This window comes from Sturnus vulgaris, chromosome 6 (assembly GCF_052056855.1).
Source record: "Sturnus vulgaris isolate bStuVul1 chromosome 6, bStuVul1.hap1, whole genome shotgun sequence".
Lineage (NCBI taxonomy): Eukaryota > Metazoa > Chordata > Aves > Passeriformes > Sturnidae > Sturnus > Sturnus vulgaris.
In genome coordinates this window covers 3,629,349-3,652,175 of record NC_142248.1, presented here as the reverse complement: position 1 = coordinate 3,652,175, position 22,827 = coordinate 3,629,349, and the positions used below count along the sequence as shown (strand labels likewise).

The window sequence follows — 22,827 nt, the reverse complement described above, 5'->3', positions numbered from 1 at the left end:
CTTGGGAGAGACTACCACAGCATTGCCTCCCTTTGCAGAAATAAAATCTCAGTGTTGTAACTACTGGAGGTTTGGACAGAAGTATTTAAATATAAATGCTATATTTTCCTTGCTCAGTATGGGAATAAGTTCTCTTTTATAAAACTATATATATACACCTCTGCTCATATATCTATACATACATATCCAGCTAGGCATATTCATTGATAAAAGCACAGAGACAGAGGGAACATGAAGCACAGCTGCTGGCTGGGTCTAGAAACTGCTGTTGGGTCTTAGCAGCTGCCAAACACCTGATGTAGTGCCTCTGTCACGAGGACTCTTACTTGGTGCAGTCCAGGATCCCCGAGTAGGTGTCCTCATTCACTCCCCTCTGCAAGGACTGCAGCCGTGTTTTGATGACTGGGGAGGGAAGGAGAGGGGAGACACCAGTGAGCACTGGGAGCATGGCAGGCAAGAGCCATCCTGAAAGCAATGCCTTTGAAATGGTCAAAACAAAATTACCAAGAATACAGCCCACTGTCATACATTTATCAGTGAAAACAAACCCTTTCCTTTACAAATGGATAAAAGAAACACAAAGCCACCCAAAATCCAACCCCTCTCTCCCTCACTGTCATCAAGGTTTCAAAAGCTGACTTAAGCTTTAAACCTTCCAAATTTAGATACCTCTCTGCAAAGTGGGAACTTATTTTCAAATGCTCATCTCCTTCAGGAAGAGGTATTTAAAATACACAGTTCTGCTCCTACATTTCTTCACACCTTGGAGCATGTGCAGTGTTGGGGAGAGAGCAGTTACTTTTCTGGTGTTCTTCACAGGAGAGAAACCAAGGTGGTATTTACAGCAGATGCTGTGGAGCAGGAGAAAAGGCCACAGATCTGAGGCTTCCCGTTTGTCCCAGACCATATAGTTGTAAGTGGTCTGAATATTATCACTCCACATGAAAATGTGCCTGCCAAGAATAACTGAAATGAATGACACCCTCTTCCTGACATACCTAGTAAGCGTAGCAAACCTCTGTGTAAGCTGTGGCCAAAGTTGTAGCTCAGCTGAACTCACACCATCAGAGCTGGAGGCAGCAGAGCTGTCCCTTTCTATGTGCTCATGCAGCAAAAGGGCTGGCACAGTCACCCTCCTCCTCACCCCAGAGGTCCAGCCTGGGCCTCTCACTCCTGTCACTTGGCACCAGGCCACCAGCACAGGCTACTCAGAACTCACCATCACAAGGATTGACAGCCACTGCAGCCGTACTGCCGGCCACACATCCGGAGAGGAAGGACACGTAGAACGGAGCCTTGACATTGGGATCTTTCTGGCCCAGCTTGTTCAGGTTTGCAAACAGCGGGAAGTAAACAATGGAGAACGGGACATCCCTGCAGTGGGGCAGCAAAAAAAAGGAAGAAAGAACAAGTCAGCGTGGGACCCCAACAAACTGAGCAAAGGAAGGGCTGCAAGCATCACACATTGGCAGCACAGCCATGAGTGCTATGCAGATATCCTGGCTCTGTAATTGCAGTGCAGACAGGAGCTGAAACTCAGTGGGGCAAAAGTGACTGCAGAGAGGACAACAGGCCCATGGGAGGCACGCAGCCCTGCAGGATCAATGGGCTCCTCCTTTTTTTCAACACTCAAACCAAAGACACCAGCACATTCACAGGTCAATTGTTTAGACCACTTTTGTTAATTACAAGAGGTTCCATGCTGCCCTCCATCCCCCTGGGCGCTACTTTAGCTCTACCTTTGCTAAAGCTAGAGGAGAGTCACCCTGTGAAAACCCAAGCAAAGAGTGTCAGAGCAGGCACCAACACGCTCCGTGGCCAGCTCCCACAAAAACCAGACAAAAACCTTTCACAGAAAGCAGAAGAATTAAATCTTCCAGGAACAAAAATACAGCCTCTCTCACTTCCCTGGCCTTCCCTTCTTTAATGTACAAAACCCGTGCATGGAAACCGAACTGAGCCAAGCTGAAGCCGACACCTCCTTTGCAGGCCCATCCCTGGGATGGGTGGTGCCTTAGCTCCAAGCCTGGGAAGCAGTGCCCTGTACTGAAGCCCACGCCGTCCTACCTTAGCAGCGTGGCTCCCAGGCCCTTGTAGAGTCCAGCAATGCCTTTGCTCCTCAGCAGCTCCCTGGTGATCTGGGTGGCCGTGGGGCGCGTTTCCACCGCGGGCTCGGCGGCCGCCGCTGGCGAGGAGGAGAGCTGGGCCTGCGCCGCCATGAGCTTCTTCTGTGCCGCTGTGGAGAGAGCGCCAGCCGGTCTGCGGCCGCTGCCGTGTGGGACAGGCAGGGACACACATCCCCAGGGCCAGCACAGCACGCACACAAAGGCCAGGCAGTGCCCTGCCAGCTTTACCCGCTCTCTGCCCATGTCCCTCAGCCTGTCCCAGTCTCTGACAGCGCTGCCACACCACCACGGCGGCGGCTGCGCTCTCCCAGCAGCTGGTTTGCCCGAGCAGGAGCAATCCTGTCGTGTACCATCTCTGCAGTGCTGAGAACAGGAGCTGCTGTGAGCAGGCGGGACATTCCCTGCTTCCAGGTGTGCCCCTGAACTGCCAGTACCACAAACAAGATGTTCCTATATGAGACACCTTCCCAAGTTCTGTTCTCTGCCTGCCTCCCCTGAAAGCAATCATTAACCTGGGGAGTTTCTCAGGCAGATTTATAAACATCCTGGTTTCTCCCACTTTTCCAACTGATGCACTTCAGCCTTTTGGCCAGAAGATGGAGAGCACTTCAATCTGTAAGTAATCCCCAGCACACAACAGCTCTCCTGGCACACAGAGAACAGGCTGTTCACAGCATTGAAAACCTCTCCTGAACTCTCAAACCATGGCTTAAATCCTTCCAACATTTTAAAATAATACGCACAAAGAGGATAAGTAAAACCAGTGAAGAGAGAAAAGAAAAAGTAAATCCGTGATTATTCAGGAATGCCGCATCAAATGAGAGATTAAAGGACAAATTGGCCCATTTTCCAGGAAGGGCCATAAACTTGGTATCTAACAGTGTCATGCAGGGCTCCTGGGAAGCGAGGCCATAGACCAGACTGACCCCTGGAACAGACTAAACAAAGAGAAAGCATCTCTTTCCCCCAGGGTCTCCATGCCAGACTCTGGTCTCTGTTCTCACCAGAAACACTTCACAGTGCTTCAGCCCAAAGGCTCACACTCCCTGCTGCCTCTACCTGCCAGCTCACACCCACAGTCCCAAGAGCCCGATCCCAAACTTCGTTCAAATCCAGTGCACTGGGAGAATTTTATTTACTGTTTCAACCAAGAAAACTGCTGTTTTTGTCACGGAGAAAAAAAAAGTACAAGGGGAGACAAGTCATTTGGAAATAACACATCCCCTTGGGAAACTGTTAGGGAGGTGCTACAGGAGGGCAGAAGAGAGAAAAAATAGACATCAGAAAATATGGAGATAGAGGGAGCAGCACAAGAAAGGCACTGGAGGATGCTAATCCCTTCTTGGGTGCACTGGATCTACCAAGTTTGAATCATTCACAAGCTGACCACCCAGTCATCTCTCCTGCCTCTCCATCCACCAACAGCATTTGCTGTTTTGTTTGCCAAGCCTATTGCTTTGAGCAAAAACCCCACCACCTTTGTAAATTCAAGGGCCTCTGTAAAGTGAGCTGAGCAAAGTGTGGGGGAAAGTAAGTTGGGAAGAGGAGGAGAAACTTCTGCTACATCTGTGGTATCTCTGACATGGGAGAGCAGGGCTCGGAGGGAAAAGGGTTTTCTCCATTCATTCTCTCAGCTCGGCTTTGAAAGCCCAGTCCCAGGTCTTTCCCCTCTCCCTGCTCAGGGCAGAAAAATCCACGTACCAATGCGTCCTGCATCCTGCAGCTGGATTTTGAGCATCTCCATGGGAGTGGTGACAATCACCTGGCAGGTACCTGCACCACAGCCTGCCAGCATCTCCCTCAGAAGTGTCAGCTTTTTCCTGCCCAAAGGAAAGAGAGAAAGAGTCCATCAGAGGAGGTGGCATGGAATAACACTTGGGCAGCTGGTGCAAGGCCTGGGGCACATCTCTGACCCTGGGGCTTACAGGAAAGGCAGCCAAGGGGGCAGCAGAACCTGCTAGGCCTGACAGTTCAGCACAGCCCAGGCTTGGTATCTCTGCATCACCACCTGACCTGCAGAATAGACTCATTTTGTCCCCAGAAACAGAACATTCAGAAAAGCCACAAGCCTCATCAGAACAGCCCCAGACAGGAGTACACAGCCCCCTCCACCCACAGCCAGGGCACTGCAGCTCTCTTCCAGCCTGATGGTGCCTCTGGTCAGGACACAGCTTTCAGAAAGGGTATCACTTCAGAGGGCACCAGAGGACCTGAGCATTAAGGGGGATAAGCAGCTTTCCTCCCGCCAGCCTAGTCCTTTAAAAATTGTCAACAAACAGACCACAGGACAAGGAGCAAGGAGGGAAAATATTCCACTCGCTGCTTTGGAGTTCTTTGAGAAAAGCCAAGTAAATAAACAGCAAATGTGAATCAGGGAGGCAGTTCCTCTGTGCTTAGGAGCTGCTTCATCTTACCAGATCTTCCAAACCTGAAGAAACAGCCTTTGCACTAAACTGGTCCTCCCTGAGAGACAAGGGATGGGATGTACCTTCAGCAATGAAGATTTGTGCATTCTCTACACTACAGAGCAGGGACTGTCAGCAACATGTTCTCATCCAGCAAAATGCAGCATTTCATTGACCCCTCCATTCCAAAGCTATGAAAGAGCCTAGCTAAGACTAAAAAAAGGAACTCAGGATGCAAAACCTCAAAGTTTCAATTTTCAGAAAGTGATGTGTTTTTACCCTGTAAAAAAACCTCACATCTTGGCACCAGAAAACACTGACTTGATTAAAAATTATGTCTGACGTGCTCTTTTCTAAAAGGGTTTAAAAAACGAGCGTGTATAAATCACACAGCCAGAGAGAAAGAGCCTCCTCTTTTTTCTGTTTTAAATGCAAGTACTATTTTTACCTCCCCCAGCCCTGCTCTGCAGCAGTACCTCATCTTAACCTGTTCAAGGCACATCCCCACACTGTGGCAGAAGCAGTCCCACAGTGATATTCCCTATTCCCTTGCACAGCCCAGGCACACTCCCCTGCCAGGGGTTTCACATGCACACACACAGCACAGCTGTGGGGCAGTGGGCCAGCAAAGCAGTTTCAATGCCAAGCCTAGAGGAAAGGGAGGGCAGATGCACTGTAATCCTGCTGGCCCACCACGTAAGCTGGGCCGATTTCTCCACCTCTCATCTTCTCTGGGGAGGATATGAGGGCAGGGGATTAGAGGCACAGAGCCACAACAGGGATTACCAGCAACTAAATATAGAGCTCTCCTATAAGGCTGAAAGAAAGAATATTTCAGTCTCTCCTTTCCAATTTCCCCACAGATGAGGAGCTCCAAAGAACAATCCCTCCCACTGAGTCACCCACACGGGTGCTGCAGTGTGCATAGCAGGCTTTCCTGGAGGTATGGGGGAACTAGGGTGTGCAGATCCAGAGGTTCCCACTTCCACTGCCACTTGGAGTGGCCAACTTGTGCCTTTTGGGCGGCCTGAAGCACAGCACCAGTCTCTGAGAGGCTCGATACAGTCAGCAGCAAGGCTGCACAGTTCCCAGCCTGGCTGTGGGAGGAAGCAAACCACCCAAAGGAGCTGGCTGCCAGAATCTCTCCTTGGCACAGCAGAGCACCTCCCACTTTAGCAAGAGCCCTGGAGCATCCCTGAGTACATATCTTCTGGCTTTCATCCAGGGCGACTGCTTTGATAACCAGTTCAAAAGATCAGGAAGATTTGGCCTACATATTCATCTTGGACCATTATCCCAGCCAACTCAAGTCAGCCTTGACTTGACTGAACTCCATGGAGCTATGCCAGTATGACCCAAGGAAGGATTTATGTATGTGGATGTATTTTAGAGATGTCAAACAGGTACACCAAAAGCATCTAGAACACGGGCTCTCAGCTTTTGGGTTGCACATCCTGGGAACTGGGGAGAGTTAAAAAAAAATAGTAGCTTAAGATAAGCAAAGCTTTTGACAGGAGGTTTAAAAGCTGCCATACAGGGGTCAAACTGCCTTTGCAAAACCTTACCAGTCTGCACACAAAAGGAAGGTTTGAAAACTGTTCATCTCTAGACAACAAAGGGGTTTATATATTTAAGGCACCACTGGCCTTATCCTCAGTGGTTTAAAAACTGGCACCTCTCAACTAACTTCAAAAGCTGCAACTCCAGCAAAGATCTGGTTCTACAAATGCAGAAACCATCTTTTATCACAGCAAGGGAATGTTAAATATAACATATACCCAATAGCCTCAAATTCTGCACTGGCAGAAATCAGTTGTTCCACATTTTTTACTGATATACTATTAATTTGTGACAAATCAAAAACGTCAAATGGGAAGGGGAGGAAATTAATGTTTGATTTAAATTAGAGTTTCAAACTAGAACTGAAAAATAAAGTCAGAAAGAAGGAACTAGAGGTTTATGGAAGGCTTTTTGGGAGCAATCAGTTCAAAGTTAGGATCTCTGACAGCTTTGGTATATCGATGTCACATGGGAGCAGTGCAGGATTTTTTCAAGTTTCTGAAAAATCTTGGCCATGTAGGAATTTACTGTGTTTGGGCAGGGACCAGAACCAGCCATTCTGGAATCTGGATGGCAACATTTCCAGAGTGGAAATCTCTGAGCTGAAGAAACATCCATACAAAGCAATCCATTTCTATTTCCTACCCAAGAGGCTACTGTCCCCAGCTTGGACATCATTTTCCTCACTTATAAAATGACCTCTGCCTCTGTCTGTCAGCCCAAGAGGTTGTAGAAAGCTCCCCAGGAGTTTCAAAGCAGACAGAGCCAGTTCCTTTCAAACATTTTAAACAGGGGGTCTTTGATATGTATTAGAAGACCAGCACTCAGGAGTTGTCCTTCAAAGGAAGAGCACCCTCTCTGCCACAGTCACAGGGGATGTGCACACAAACTGCCAGGCAGTCCCTAAATTTAATCCAACCCCTGGTATTCCAAGGGGGAACAACAAGCTACTGCAACTGCACTTCAGAAAAGCTGGAGCTATCATGCTGGAAATGTAAAAGCAATACAGTTCCCACTACAAGCTCCCTCTCACTTCTAGTGCCAGCTCAAAAATACCTCAGAGAAGCCAAATAAAGTACTGATGTGGAACAGACACATCAAAGTAACATTGCCAGATTAAACGTTGATCTGGAAATCATTATTCCAGGTATGTGCAGGAGCTCTGTGTTGCATGTTTGGACTAAGAGGAGGACGACTCTGTACCTGTATCAGATTTGGCCTGGCAGGAAATCCCAAGTGTTTTGTTCCAATGTGAACATTTGTGGAAGTGAACAATGGACAGGGTCACATGAATGAGCATGTTGAACACAGATACAACTCACATTTCATCCCAAGACGTGTGCCTGGAATGATGACAAGGACAATGCTCCTCCCATGGGTGCATTCTGTGACTAAACAGCACATCTCCCACCACATTAACAGCTGAAAGTGCATTTACTTTTTGGCTGACCTTAGATGTCAACAGCTTCAACCCACTGCAACTGCCTGAACTCTGTGTGCTAAATAAAAGAGCTCTCCCCAAGCTGATCCTGTACTGGCACAGTGACATTATCAGCTCCTATCTCCTTCTCAAGGGGAAGGGAGAGATTTCCCCACTTCCAAGTCCCAGTGAGTTGGATGAGGGCTACCTACATGAAAGAAGTGTCTGAGTACCCAGTGGATAACTGCAGGAGAGGCTGTCTGGGCACACAAGTGCCAAAGAAAGGCCAAGCACAGTGTGTGCAGGGTGATACAGCAGCTCAGCACCAGGACTAGCACCAGCACTCCTTCTTCCTAAACTGAGAGCCTTACTTTACAGGCTAACTGCAGCTCAAGGATCAACCAGGCCATGCAACTGATACCTAAACTCATGACACAGAAGAGATGGTCCAAGTATTTTAGGAGAGCCTGAAAGAAGAGCAGATGAAAGAAAGAGTTCTGGGGATTTGTATCATCTGGGAAGGCAATGGACAATAAGCTCCAGTCTCCACATCTGCATGAGACTAAAGGAAAGTACCTTGCTTGTCCCAGGATTACCAGTTGGCTATTTCTCTTCCCTGTGCAAAGATATAAGACAGGAGGAAGCAGAATGGAAGAAAATTTGCTAGCACAGCAAAGGCAGGATTAAGTCAGTCATGCTGGTCTTCCTAGGAATCCGAGCTGCTAAGACAGCAGATTGCCAGCCTTTGCTTCAAAACAACAAACAAAATAAAGGTCAAGATTAAATAGGACAGGCTAAGTAAGGGAATAACACCTTGGAGAAGAGCAGCAGGAAATTCAGCCAGGGACATTGCAAAGTTCTTCTGAGCAACAAATTGTTTATGTAAGAAAGCATGAGACACTTTTTACTGCAGCCAAGGCAGAATATTTAACCAAGAACCTGAAAAATGAACAAAACCTGGCAAACACATGCCCAACAAAAAAAGCTATCTGGGACTCCACACTTTGGAGATAAACATGAAACCTTGTAAGACACCTCAAAGGAACTGATTTTATTGTTTAACACCCAGATTCAAAGAGGATATAAGAAGCAGGCAATACTTAAACCAATCAAAGAGGCCTCACACACTGAGCACTCAATAATCAATGATGTACTTTGAATGCTGGTGTACCATCAACCTAAACTGCCTTCTCAGCTTCATACCCAAGTATGAGTATGAACTTTACTTCATGCGAGGAGTCACTTAGTCCTGGTGACTCCTCACATTGTTTGTTCTGGACAATGAAGCCACTCCTATTTTAACAGCAGACATGAGACTTAGTCTCTCAACACATGCAGCTTCAAAAGCCAGAGTTAAAAAAAATCCCACCTGTTTCCAGCAGGCTGAAGACTGGAAGCTTCCCCTTTCTCCACACTCTGCCTTCTCTAGCCTAGTGAAAACTCTTCCCCACAGAATGACACAGGAACAAAGATCTGTCTGGAGATTATTCTGTGTGTCACCTTCTTCTCCTGGGAACTGCTGAGGCTCTTAGGTCAAAATCATCACAGGAAATCACTTGACCCTTATTGCCTTATTCAGTCATGGTCATGGGATGCCCTTCAGGTTTTTCAGTATCTAGGTCTCCCCTCCTCTCCTCCATGGCAGAGCAAGTATGTTTTCAGCAGTCACACAACTCACTAAGGTCTCCCTCATTTCTAAAAGACCAGGACAGCTTGGGACAGCTCAATTTTGTTTCTGTGAGAACACAAAAAGCTGTAGCTGTAGGCTACATAATATATAATAGCCTTGACATTAAAATAGAAATTGGCAAAGAAACAGAAATTACATCCCCCAGCCTGTAAGCACACATGCCCCCTGCACCAAAAGGAGGGAAAAAACCATGGTACAGGCAGGAGTTAGTCTCAGGGTGGAGAGAGCTGCAGGAACACACACCTGCACACTCAGGGAGAGAGCTGCACCATCAAGAGCATGGGATACCTTGGGAGGGCCTGCTGCCCCAATGCTCCACCTCCAGCAGTGTCCAAGAGCAGAGGCAGGGAAAAGGGAGACTAGCACAAACCTGTAGTCATAACATCCCTAAAATACTCTTCCAGCAATTTGCAGTCAGGAGCTTCCTACACCACAGGTGCTGTTTTCAGTCTGGCCTTTCAAAAATAGGCTTTATGCCACTTTTTATCCTGGTTTAAAAGCAATTCCAACACTAATTTTTTCAAAGGATAAAAATATATACATTAATGTACACTGAAAGCTGTTTAACTGGAGTTTACTTTGAGTCATGCTGGATTTGCCACACTCTCTCTGGTCCACACACGCTTCCTCCTTTGCACATTGAGGCCTATTTTAATATCACATATTTTAATCAGCACATACTGGTAGAATATGCACATTTTATCAGAAAAGGATTACTAACTCATGCAACATATTTCAAGCAAGATAAGTGCTAGATGCTTAGCCCTAAGGCATTCAATGTAAGCAGGTCTAGCAGCCTGCTGCAGGTTTCAGTCAGAGCATCCCTTGGAATACTGACCTAGGGGCACAGCATCTGCAAATATACACAGCAGACAGATTGGCTTGTGCAAAAAGGACTTTGGTGGAGCTGAACCAAGACCTTGCTGATCCAGCCTTACACTGATCCTAACCCTCACTTTGCTTTTGCCCAGTGTTACACCTTGCCTGATGCAATTACATATCAGGAAATGAAACCACATCCATGTGCCAGGCAGCTCCAGGCTTCACCTTTCTAACCCCACGTTATTTTGTTGTTCATAACTAGGCTTTGGCTGGACTTGTGAAATAGGTGGCCCAGCCTTGTGCTAGCAGGTATGCACCCTATCCTGGGTAGGAGAGCACTGCTAATCCTGCCCCATCTTACTGAGGCAACTGGGGAGGACAGGACAGAAGCATCCCAAGATCCCACATTCATAGTCTATACCAGCCACAGCAAACCTGCAAGGCATTTTTCTTCCCATCATATTTTAGGGTGACATTTCTAGGTAGAAACACCTTAAATCATCTACCCCAGTAGTATCTGCCTCTCTGTCCAGCCCATGCTGGCTACCCTCAAGAGCACAGCTGACCAGATTTCACTCATCCAAGCCCCCCGTGGTGGTTAAATGAGAAGAGTGACTTTGACTCCACATGCTGCCTAGCTCTTGTCACCTAACTGTGGCCCAACCTCTCTTTTCTCTAAAAGAACTAAAAATGCTCTGTGTTGAGACACAAAGACGTCCCACTACCTGGGTGGTATCACGCTCCTGCTCTAGGTCACTGTAGTGCCAGACTCATCAGTATGTAAGATTTAGGAGAATAGAGTGTCTTGCTCTTGGAAAAATTCTCTAGCTCCTTTATTCTGAATTAAATGCAGCACATCATCTATGTCATGTGTGCACCATCCAGTGACCCAAAGTCAAACTGGAAGAGGTCTGAGTGAAAACCTCAGCTGCCCATGGAAACAGCTGCACCCCACTTACCCAAAGATCTGTTCAAAGCTGGACTCAGCACTGAGGCAGACACACACACTTGTCCTCTGAGGAAGCTTTCACCTCTCATGATGCAGGACATGGATTGACAGGCATGTCCCCTTTTAATGGCTGGAACATCACAGCAGCGATTGCTCTCTCAGAACGTCAAATACGTTGCAATGCTAGTCTGATTTCTTCCATGAAACCATTCCCTTAGTGGCAGTACAAGGTGCGGCAGGTTGGCACCCTGTCGGACCACTTTGTAGGTGGTGGCAAAAGGCTGTGCTGCTGTTTACTGCAGTACACCAAGGTGTGCCAGTCTGTCTGCTGCAGGGATGAGACACAGCTCTTGGTAGAGGACATCATTACCTCCCACTGTCTGAGCAGAGCACGGAATACAGGCTATTCAAAGACTTGAGTCACAAAATCACAAAGTGCTGTGAGCCGATGAGTCACGCAGACATATGTTAGCTGCTACTTTAAAGGACTCCAGAACAAAAGAAAAAAAAAGAAAAGGTACAGGAAAAAAATGGATTCTCAATCTGTCAGTCCACAATCTCGACAGAAGTTGTTGAGACACTGACTTGCAGCAGCCAAGACTGACGTGATGTGTTTTGGGAAGTTGTTAAGCCCAGTAATTGTGCTGGAGCTTTGCATTTTCACTGAGGCCCCACCCCATAACTGTTCATGGGAATTGTTGGGATCATATCCCAAGCAGGCTGTCATTCTATCTACTGCCACTGAGGACTGGAGACAATGCCCTTGTCTGCCTCTCTCTGATGGGAGACAACTATTTCCCATGCAATTTGGAAAACATCTTGGTGAAAGCAGCATTAAATATTCAGGATCCAGCTCCTCTCAACTGCTCCATCTTATGCCTTTTACTCACATTTAATTGACATGAACCAAACTCCACTTGCAAGCTGAATGGGTAATTTTATTCCTTCAGCATTTATTTGAAGGTCAGCTGCTCCAAGTGCCCTTAGTCAATTCAGATTTACCACCTCTCTAGAATTATTTTCAAAGTACAAAAGAAGAAGAGGGGTGCTAAATTTGGGGTCTACAGAACTTGATACCTTTTTGAGCCAGAAGGAGCATAAGAGGATGCTGAAGACAAGAGTCCTCCCAGCAGCTGTTTGAGCAATGATCAGTGACACTGGGTTCCTCTCGAATACTTAGACTACACATTCTGGATCTGCTAACCTTGGCTTAAGTCTGGGATTATTTTTAGAAGCTTGAATAAAGAGCAGTCATCCAGTGGAGTGCTTCACGCTTCCCATTTTAGACATTGCATCCTTAGCCTGAACGTAATCACCAGCTGAGCTGTTCAAGGTCAACTCATATTTCAGTCATTGCACTCTCCCATTCCACCTTTTTCTGATGTCTCACCAGACACGTTCCAAGGGTCGGTGTCTTTTAAGTTGACTGCAAAAGGTCAATTTCCTACTCACCCGTCTTTGGAGAGGTGATGCCGGAAGAAGTCATTGGCTGCCAGTTTGATAGCCTTTTCTGGTGTCACTAGAGTCAGGTTCACTGCAGCCCCTGGGCAAGGAAAAGAGAAAAAGGACACTGGATAATGAGAATAAAGGAACTGTTAACTGGATCTTTCAGGAATACGTTGTAACTTCTCCACAAAACCAAGGACAGATGAAGGAGAGCTCACAGTGTATCAAAGGGATTTAGAAATACAAAACACCACTGAAAATTACCAGTGTTTCTGCCTCCCAACACCTTGGGTTTGTGAAAACATCCCCAGATGTGTTTCTACTCCATTTGCCATATGTATTTTGTAATTTCTTCAGCTTTGCTACTACCTCCCACCATGTATACATGCATCCTTGTCTCTCATCCAAGCATGCATTCCTATGAATTCAGAAGGATGCACATCAAACTTTCAGAAAAAGAGTACAAATGGTGTAACAACCAGTCCCAACTCCTTTGTGATACTGAGATATCCATGCCCTGCCTTCTCACTGGCATCCCTTCTCTGTTTCCTCCTCAAAAAACACCACAGCAGCTTGATTACCAAGCAGCTCAGAAAAGGCAGAGCCTCTGAAAGACGTGGAGGCTGGCTGAACTCACCTGGCTCATCTGCACAGAGCCAGCTCTAGACCAGTCCTTAGAGCAAAGTGGCTTCCCCTGTGTATCACCACTGGGTGTCACCCCCAGAACGGCCACCGCTGAAGTGGCTTTTTGCCCACCACAAGCTGCAGCACACAGAAATTCCCTCTCAGCTCCATGGCAAGGCTTGCTGGGGGACGTGGGCTGTAAACAAGCCTTGTCTCCCTGCATCCCCCACCCGCTGGAGTGCCCTTTTGTCGGGAGCAACAAACAGCAAATCCCTGTATTGTGCCTGTCACAATGAAAGGTCTGCATGGCCTGGATGGCTGCTGTGGGTCCTGAACACTGGTATTAGTGCAACAGCAGTGCAGCACAGTGGCTGGAAAAGGCTTTCCAGCTGCCCTGGGGGAAATGGGGTGAGGGAAGGGCCAGTCCCTTCCCAGCAGAGTGGGGTTTGCACCATTAGATTAACACTCCAGCACATTCTCCTCCATTTAAATCCTACGGTTCAGAAAGTCCTCCAGTGGATAGCCTCAAGCTCTCCCTACCTGCACTGAAATGTACTGAGCTCCAAGCCCTCCAAAGGAGCTACACTTGAGACTTGTAAATGGACTTCAACATCTTTGTAAGAACAAACAGAAATACAGGCATTTATGCTTGTCTCTGAGATTTAAACAATTTATCCCAAAGATTCACATTCCAAAGAGAAACAGCCAGAGAAGCCTGTACCCCCAGGAGGCTCCAAAGACCTGGTGGGGTTCATTTTCAGAACCTCTGAACCAAGTTGACAGGCGCTATAAGGGCAAATACACCTAGAGAAAGTCAGCTCAATCCTTTATTCCTGGGGATGGACTCTCCTCTCTTCAAAAATTGAAAGACAAAGGTTTAGGGGGACTTTCCTCAGACTAGGAAGCAAAGTCACAGTGGGACTTTTGGGACCACTACAACAGGAATCCTTGGCCTTACATCCTCTGCTCAGAAGACACACCTCCACCATTCAGAAAACTGCAGCAAGAAAAGACAGCCTTTGCTGCTCAGGTCTGGGCAGTCCAACACATCTTCCCCCATTTCATCTCCCATGTTTAGATTTTGCAGAAAATACAGAGTAATGCTGCCTCATAGCAAGCCAAAGCAATGCATTCATTCCACACTGACATCCAACAAATGGCATCATCTTTTACAGTAGACAAATCAACTAGCAGGACAGGTCCCTCACAATTCTGGTTCTTTGCAAAATTTAAGGGCACCAGTGATTGCACTGCTTCAGTTTGATATTCTTCCTACACATCATGTCCCCTCTGCCATGCCTCTTGCACATGAAGAGAAGGCTCACAGAAATGATCTTCACACTCCACATCCACCTTCTAATGCCAATCATATCAGCATCTACACAGCAAATCCACACAGCCTAATTTTAAGTGGAAGTGGCTACCCGTAAAGTGTTTCCTCAAACACCAAGTTGAAGACAACTTCAATGGCACTCCCAATGGCTATGAAGTATAACACCTGTACACTGACATGCAGCATGAATAACCCTTTCCTTGGAAAAGAAAGAAGAAAAAAAGCATAAACTCACAACAGCAGTGAAAAGGGTTCACTGAAAGAAAGCAAACCAACTTCAAACTATAAAGCAAGAAAGGTACACAAGTACACTTCCACATGCTGACCTTCAGGAACCAAGAAGCTTTCATGGAAGTTTCTCTTCAATTGCAAATAAAGCTGAGGGTAAAAACATGCAATATACAGGAAAAAAAGTTAATGAACCTGGGTTTTCTCCTACATCTTTGATATTTTCAGAAAAGCTGCTTAGCAGAGACTGGATAATCCCTGTCCTGAATAATCCATAACAGCTTCAATTTACTGGAGGAGGAGAAATTAGATACTCCAGCTGCTGGCTGTATGCTTTCCACAGCAGCTTCTTCTTTTTGTAAAGTCTCCTCAATTCTACCCACACCACTGAGTACTTCCCTAACTAAAGCCAATCTTGGCCTACAGGCAATGCTACATATACCACAAGCAAAGACAGACAAACAGAATGGAAAAATAAAAAGCACTCATTAAAAAACAAAGCATTTCAAAAAGAAGTAAGGAAACACTACAAAGAAGAAAATCAACCAGGGGCAAAACCAGTTGTTTGCCAACTAAACTTACAGGACCCTCTTCTCACCAAGCCCTGTTTTTTTATTAAAACCCATTTCTCACAGAAGCCCTTATACATCACCAGCATCCTACATAACAGGGGGATTGAGTCACCCCCAGCGTTGCACTGGCAGACATTATTAGCAGAGGCCAGGGAGGGCTGCCACACTAGTGCAGCTGAAGTGCAGCTACCCTCCAAATGTCACCAACAGCAAAGGGCACTTCCTCAGCCTCATCTGGGCCTTTGGCTCCTGCCAGCTTGGCTAAACACTTGTCTGTAAACAGCACTGGGATTGCTCAGAACATGTACTGGGATCTTTAGGTGGCTTCTGGCTGGACTGCAGATGGACTGAGAGAGTATCTCTCCAACGTCCCCTATTACTGATGCCCATGGAGACCACAGGCACTATGGATTCATTCACTTGGCATCATGTTTTAAGGCTGGACACCATCAATTCCTTGAGCACAAACAGGGCTAGACAGCACCATCCAGCTTTGAGGCACTGCTGCTAGATGTTATGGGAAAAAACACGAGGGAACTCCTCTTCTTCCTGCCCCAAACAAATCCAAGAATAATCCCTGTTAACTTTTGGGGAAGAACTTGAGAGAAACGTTTGGAGTGCCTTATATATCACACAGTTTGCTATGGGCTACTCATATAAAGCAAAGACTGTTTGCCCACACAAACACCTTAAGAGGCAATTTGCAAAAAAAAACTTCCTACAAGCACAAGCCACTCTCCTGTCTGCACTGAGATGAAGGAGCCCTGAAGACACACAGCAGCAATGGCTGTGCCTAAACAGACCCTTTCTGTCCTCTGACAGAGGCCAAAGGATCTGCAGGGACAACTGACGTGCTTGTGACTCCTCTATGGGGAGCAGCAGCTGTTACTTTAGCACATTAACATATAATCCTCCCAATTTCAGCTTAAAGCCTGCAAATAAGATCTTGTGAGTCATTCAGCAAACTCTGCTGGGGAACTAGGACAGCTGGAAGGAGCAGGAACCAGTCCCACCACCTGATTTCCATCTTTCTCTGCAAGGCTCAGACATCTCTTTACCTTCTTTCCAGAAAAGTACTCACACAATCTTCATGGACCTTGGATGTATTTTACCCACCAACCCTCTCCCTGAGAGGGAGGGAAGAGCTACTCATGTTAGCTCACAGAACTGAGGCACAGAGACCAGGATTGCTGCTCTTGGGAGTACTCATATTTGCACCCTGGCCATGCTGAAGTATCTGTCATTTTCTGGAAGGAGCTGGAGCTATTAAAAAAAGGCCTCTCCAACCCAGCTCCCTACCAAATAGCTAGAAGTAATTTCAAGCAACTATCAGCACTCTGAACAGAGTTAGGGACATGGACTAGGCTGACCAGACTTGGGAAAAGCTAGGAAAAGAAAGAGGTATGCAAAACCCTCTGCACTCTTCTGCCTGGGGATGACACGTGGCCTGGAGATCCACATCCTCTTTACCACTCTATGCCTTAAAGGACAAAGCTGTCTCTTCCAAAAGTCCTGATCCTCACAAAAACTCTTGGTCCTACAGTCTCCCCTATAAGCTTCCCCAAACACCTCCTTCCTTCTGCCTCCCACCAAGCAGCCTGCCATTGCACATTTACAGCCAAAGTTAACACAAGCTCAAATTCCTGGCTAGGAACACAGAAGCAGCCAGCTTCTGGAAAAATCAAAGGGGAACACGTCACTGCTAGCATTGAAGATGGAGCTTGCCAGGGTTCCTCGAGGTTATTTGTCTCGTTGCCTGCTCCCAGGAAAGCTGATGCAAAGCAGCCAATCCATCCCTGCCATCCACCACACTCCCCTGAAACGCCCACCAGGAAATTGGGCAAGAGATGCTGCTTGAACATCCAGTGCTGCTCCCAGGCTGGCCGGCCACAATGCCTGTGTTTCCTTAGGAGCAGGGCAGAAGCAGCAAGAGACACTCAGTGCACATGCCAAGAGCAAGGCGCCAGCATCTCTGCATTTCCGCTTGGGCAAACAAAGAGCAAGGACTCAACCATAGCAGTGTAACTTTAATCAGGCTTTATCAGTGACTGGGTGCCACCAAGAATACTATCTGAGCACCCTAGATAAAAACTGCATATGCAAGCAAGTGACTATCAGGACATAAAATGAACCAGAGCTCAGTGTCAATGAAGCCAGTTGGACTGTGCTGTAAGCCAAGGAGGTATTCCACATTTTCCTCTGCTACAAGTACAGTCAGAATGTGGCCTGCTGGTCTCCTCTCCTCAAAATCTTTAAAAACTTGCAGGGATTTTGTGTTTAAACTAGAAAAGGTATAACATCAGCTGAGGAACTCACTGTTGTAGCAGACAGCCTGAGCCAAGGAGTCGAGGGATTTCTAGCAAGTCAGCACACAACAACCAAACAGCTGAAACTCCACCCTGACCCAACCTTGGATTTTCTTATCATCCCAAGGGAGTTTTTTGCAGGCCACGTTATTTTAATTTTTTTTTTTAATTGCAGCTTATCTTAATGCTTGAACAAGGCACTTGGGCATGCTTGAGACAGCAGGCCTGATCATGCTGGTGGAGGGCTTTGACATAAATTCAATCATTAACCACAGAACTTTAAGAGTTGGTTTGCTACTGCCCCTCTGTCAAAAGCTACCATGCCCAAACTGGGAAACATAACATACAGTCCTGAAGGAAAGTCCAGCAGCTTCACTTAAACTGATAGTAAAGAAATTCATTAAGTGGCAAGGTTTAACACCAAAACAGTCATGAGGAGGACTCAAGTCCTCAGTGGTAGATATCTGAATAGACACCTGCATGGAGGAGTTTATTTTTAGAAACAGCTGCACTGCTCAACCTCCTAGGATATTGCCAGGTTATTGCTTTATATGCCAGAGAACAGAGCTTTTCCTCCTACTTATGCACCAGTGCTTCCAACACAAAAGCTGTGCTGTGCCTGAGTCAGCTGTACTTACCTCTGTACATGCCAAAGTAGCCTTCCGACCGAATTGTTTTAATGAGGCAGTCAGACCTGCAAACAGAACAGAGGGAGATGAACCACAGGACCTCAAAGGTGGGTGAGTGCAGAGAAAAACAAAGCGAATTTCTTGGAGTGGTTTCCATTTACATTCTGTCAGCAAAACCCTCAGCTGAGATGGGAACTGCTCAGCCTCTGAATGTGCCATTGTTGAGGCCTGAGTCCAATTTCAACCCCTAATTCACAGGGGCTTTGAAACCCCTGGCTCACCCTTCACACACTGTCTGCTTTCTAGAAACACAAAAGGGAAAAGTGTCACTGCAAGGGCTGTTTTTGCAGGGTCCCCTGTGGCAAATGTACACGAGATGCTCTAACAAGCAGATCCCCGTGTACACATTTTTAAATCCAGCTCTGGAAGGGAAATAAGGGGGGGCCAAAACCCCCCCACGCTGACTTGTTTGACTTACTCTGTGAAATTTGACACAAGGCACACAAACACGAGATGACCTGAACACTCAGTCATCTGTGGCCTCCCACGCAGATCAAAGCACACACTTTTAACACATCAAGTCCCACAGCAGGCAGCAAGCACTCAGGCTCTTGCCCTGAGGAGAGCGTGGCAGGGTACTGTGCTCCAAGGGGAAAACTGTCACCTTCCTCACTGCAAGCACATTTACTACAAATGGGAACCCTGCAGAGCACTGGAATGGCTCAAAGGCTTTTGAAGGCACAGACACACACACCCCTAGCAAATCCAAAGTCACGGTTCAGGAAGGCTGCACAGATTCCCCTCTCTGGACCACAGGTGCATGAAGCTGGGATGCTGCCTTTAGGGTGTTTGGGAAGAAAACAGGTACTTGCTGTAGCCATAGAGGAAGGGAGAGGTGCACATGCATTTATGTGTACATAATTTAAGGAATAAAAGGCTCTTTTAAGCAATAACAAGAGAAGTGTGGCTGATGAAAACACGAATACATTTTTAAGAGATCTGGCAACACAAGGAGTAAACTTCTCAGCTCTGCAGTAGTGGTGAGGTGGAGGAGAAGGAAATACAGAACTTCCTTGAGGGGTTTATGGCCCTGCCTGGGTCAAGGCTGTTTTAAAGTTGCTTGTGAAGAACCCATCCTGTATTGCTGCCAGTCATGGCAATGAGTATCCCCTCTGCTGGGACTCCCTGAATCCTCTGGCATCTCATTTTTCACACATTCCACCCCAGCCCCTGTAAGTCACATGTACTCATCTCCTTCTTCTGAGCAGCCACTCCAACACATCTGCAATCCCCAGAAATCTCAGTGCAACTTTCTCCTATCCCTCCCATCAAGTTCTCACACTGCAGTGCTGAAGGGAACACATTTTCCCTAAGCCAGTGATTCTGCTTTGAACAAGCCATAGCAGGGAGAGGAGTGAGAAGAGCTGCTCCCATCATTTTCATGCAGCCCTGCTGCATCAGGATAGAGCTTGCACGTCACTTAAAGCCCCTCAAGCTGCAGCAGAGTAAATGCAGCCAAGGCCACATTTTCTCTCCCTGGAAAAAGGGAGCCAACAGCCAATTAAAATGATGCATAACATACCTGGGGCAGCACAGCCCCAAAGCCAAGCTCTCTCCACCCCTCAGAAGTCCTCCAGTGTCTGTCTTTTTCAAGTGAAAGGTTCCCCTGATGTCATAGATCTCTTCAGCCAAGCAGAAGTGAGGCATACTATCTTAGCCAACATTTTAAAGGAACGTGCTGCATTCCTGGGTGTTCAGCAGACACCATGTCATTGGTATAATCAGGAAATCTAGTATTGATGGGCACACATCAGCATTTCCAGAAAAATAAGCCCCTGTAACAGGGGAAACTTTCTTAGTAAAGCTCAGCCCTTCCCGTTCTTAGAAGCAGCCAGTTCAAATATACAGGGTAAATCCTATGTAGTCCTTAACATCTCCTCATGTCACAGCAATTCCTGGCTATGGAACTGACTTGCACTTGACTGCTGGAGGATAAAAGCCTCTCTCCTACCGAGCTCCCTTCCAGGCATGAGACATTCTGGCAGGCAGTCCCAAGGGGTGCCACAAGTTCTTCACTCTGCCCAAACCCTTGCTGCTGTCACATGTCAGGTCAGGAGGAAGAGTGGTCCTCAGGGAGGTGAAGCAATCTACAGCAGGAGCAGGACAAAACAAAAGGGGATGCAAAGCAAGATGGGTGGCCACAGGCCACATCCTGCCAACAGTGCAGGGAGCAGAGCACAGGAACTGTCAAGGGAAGCACCAGAGCCTACAGCCTAAGCTCACATCATCAGCTAGAGCAAGGAGGCACAGAGACTAAAGCCATCAGCACAGAGAGCATTTCCTTCCTACTCCCCCTCTGCTTCAAATTCTTCTGGGCAGGTAAGAGGAAAAGATGGTGTGGAGGAGCAGGGATCAGGTTACACTAGTTCTAAACAAAGTGGTAGGAGGACAGGACATACCTCACCAGTCCCAGTCCTTTCTTCCCCTCAATACCACCCATTCTTTTGGAAAACGAAGGCCTGTCTCTGGTTCCCAGGATAAAGCATTTTGTGCTGAGTGTGGTACACATTGCCACAGCAGATATGCAGCCCTAAGCACTCAACACACACTCCAAGTGAATTTGGTGGGCTGGATACACTCATGCCTTCTTTTCCTACAGTTCAATACCAGGGGTTTTTGGACACAGGACGGCCAGTCTAACTATAGCATATGTCAGCCTGTGATCCTTTAAAAGGCCCACATGCCACGATCTGGACTGGGAATGAGTGACTGCTTCCTCTTTTTAAAACTAACACAGCAAAGGAAGGATCTCCAATATCAGAGCAATGGAAACAGAATAGAGGCAGAAATTCCCTCAGGCACCTGACTAGCTCAGCAGACTCCCTGTGTTGGGGATCAGCTGATCAGGATTCCTTGTGTTTCGGTTCTGAGCCCTGGCAGCAGTGAACAGGCTGCTCCCAAGCAAGGGATGCAAACAGATGTGCCCTCTGCAGAGGACTCCTCTGCTCGGCTCAGCAGCCTCAAGTGCTGCTCTATTTGCTTTATCTGCTCTAGCACAGCTTGGCTCCAGACTGTCCCCTGGCTTTCCTGAGGAAAGCCCAGTTCCTAAAGATGCTGAGCTCACCTGGAAAAGGTACCAAAGTGGAAGGACTCCCCGTGGAGAGCCCCGAGGGATGGTGCCCGTGTGGGTAGTACTCACAGGCTGCTGTACATCCGTTGACCATTCTGCTGGTTCTGCAGGCGAGTTTTTGCCAGGTCAATGGGAAATACACAGGTGACCCCAATCAGCCCAGCTATCCCTCCATTGATCAGCTTGGCAGGTAAACTGTAAGGGGATGAGATAGAGACAAACAGATATCTTAGAACTGGGTAATAGCAGGGAAGGGAAAGATGAAAGAGCTGAGCTCTTTTGCATGACCAGAGTTAATGCATCACTGTGAGACAAGACTGATCCCCCCAGCACAAAGGAAGCTCTTCCACAAAGCAAAGCTTGGTTCCTGCTGTGCAAATGAGGAGGCAGAGAAAGCAGCACATACCATCAGGACAAACCACTGATGAGTGGAGTGGAGCCAAACACCTAACCCACACATTACCAGGAGCAGAAAAAAATCCTGTTGCCCAGGATTTGGGGATTTCTGTTATCCCTAGAGGAGAAAACACTGAGTGCTGGACCATCTACCATGTGGACGGCCTTCAGTTAGGGCCTGATGGTATCTGAGCCAGCAGGTTTACTGACAAACGCTTTCCTGCACCACAATTGGACCCGCAGCTAATGAGAGGTTCATGACACATCAGCTGCTACCATCATGTGGGAATGGGCCCAGCAGAATCACCCAGCTGGCAGCCGTGGAGCAGATGGCCACAGCCACGGGAAACTGCTTCCAGACCCACGGCCCAGGGCCAGGGGAACACACAGAGAGCAGCAGCCTGGCGAAGGCAGCGGGCTGGCTGCCCGCACGGCTGCAGGTGCACAGACGTGAGCTCAGACCTCTGGGGGAAATCAAAACTTGGCTTGCTGCACGTGCTTCTGAAGCACGGGGCTTTTTACACTCCCCTTGGTGCCCCCACAGAGAATTCTTGCAAGTGGCACTGAGTGAAAGCCACATCAGCTAAACACGGGTTCCCAGCAAATTCAATTAAGAAAAATGTCCTGCACTTACATGCTCAATAAACCACTGCACACAGAGACAAAGAAAGCCTGTTTGAGTCAGTTCCCTCCAATAAAGCACAGGATATGGCTCCCTGAACACAGGATGTGTCAGATATTAAACTGATGGCAGACAGTGAGCCTGCAAGGCCTATCCTCCCACCGAGGGAACCAGCACACTGCCTTCCATGACTGTGACTTGCTGCTCTGGATGGGGGGGACAGACTGCATTACCCTCTAGAAACAGCACTGCTGAAGCTGGCTGAGGCATGGTGGGGTGAAGCCCTGCAGACATCTTCCCCCCAACAGCACTCCAGAGCACTCTGCATCAAGGGGCAAGTGCAGAGAGGATCAATAAGCAGCCATGCTTGAGGAAAAGGCAGGATATGGAGACTCAAGCTTTCAACTTGAAGGGTCCCTGAGGGAAGCAGACAAATGAGGGATGGAAAAAATAGAAAAGACTTTGTCCACAAGTGCTAAGCATGGTCTTGACACGTCAGGACTGACATACTGATACACCTTGACACCTCTGCTGTCCTGCACACAAAGCTCCTTCCTCCTCAACACCTG

The 22,827-nt window shown here is 47.4% G+C and overlaps 1 protein-coding gene across 3 annotated transcripts in view; it reads right to left on the bottom strand.

Annotated features, from left to right (window-relative positions):
• The window catches only part of SLC25A22 (solute carrier family 25 member 22), a 51,326-nt gene that overhangs the window by 2,727 nt on the left and 25,772 nt on the right, over positions 1-22,827 (bottom strand). For all 3 annotated transcript variants that reach the window (XM_014873608.2, XM_014873607.2, XM_014873604.2), the window contains exons 3-9: positions 21,310-21,435; positions 18,120-18,175; positions 12,425-12,515; positions 3,828-3,946; positions 2,068-2,236; positions 1,220-1,374; positions 327-402 (exon numbers count right to left, since the gene is read on the bottom strand). In XM_014873608.2, the coding sequence (XP_014729094.1) occupies positions 327-402; positions 1,220-1,374; positions 2,068-2,236; positions 3,828-3,946; positions 12,425-12,515; positions 18,120-18,175; positions 21,310-21,435 (792 nt within the window). The remainder of the gene's footprint in view (positions 1-326; positions 403-1,219; positions 1,375-2,067; positions 2,237-3,827; positions 3,947-12,424; positions 12,516-18,119; positions 18,176-21,309; positions 21,436-22,827) is intronic.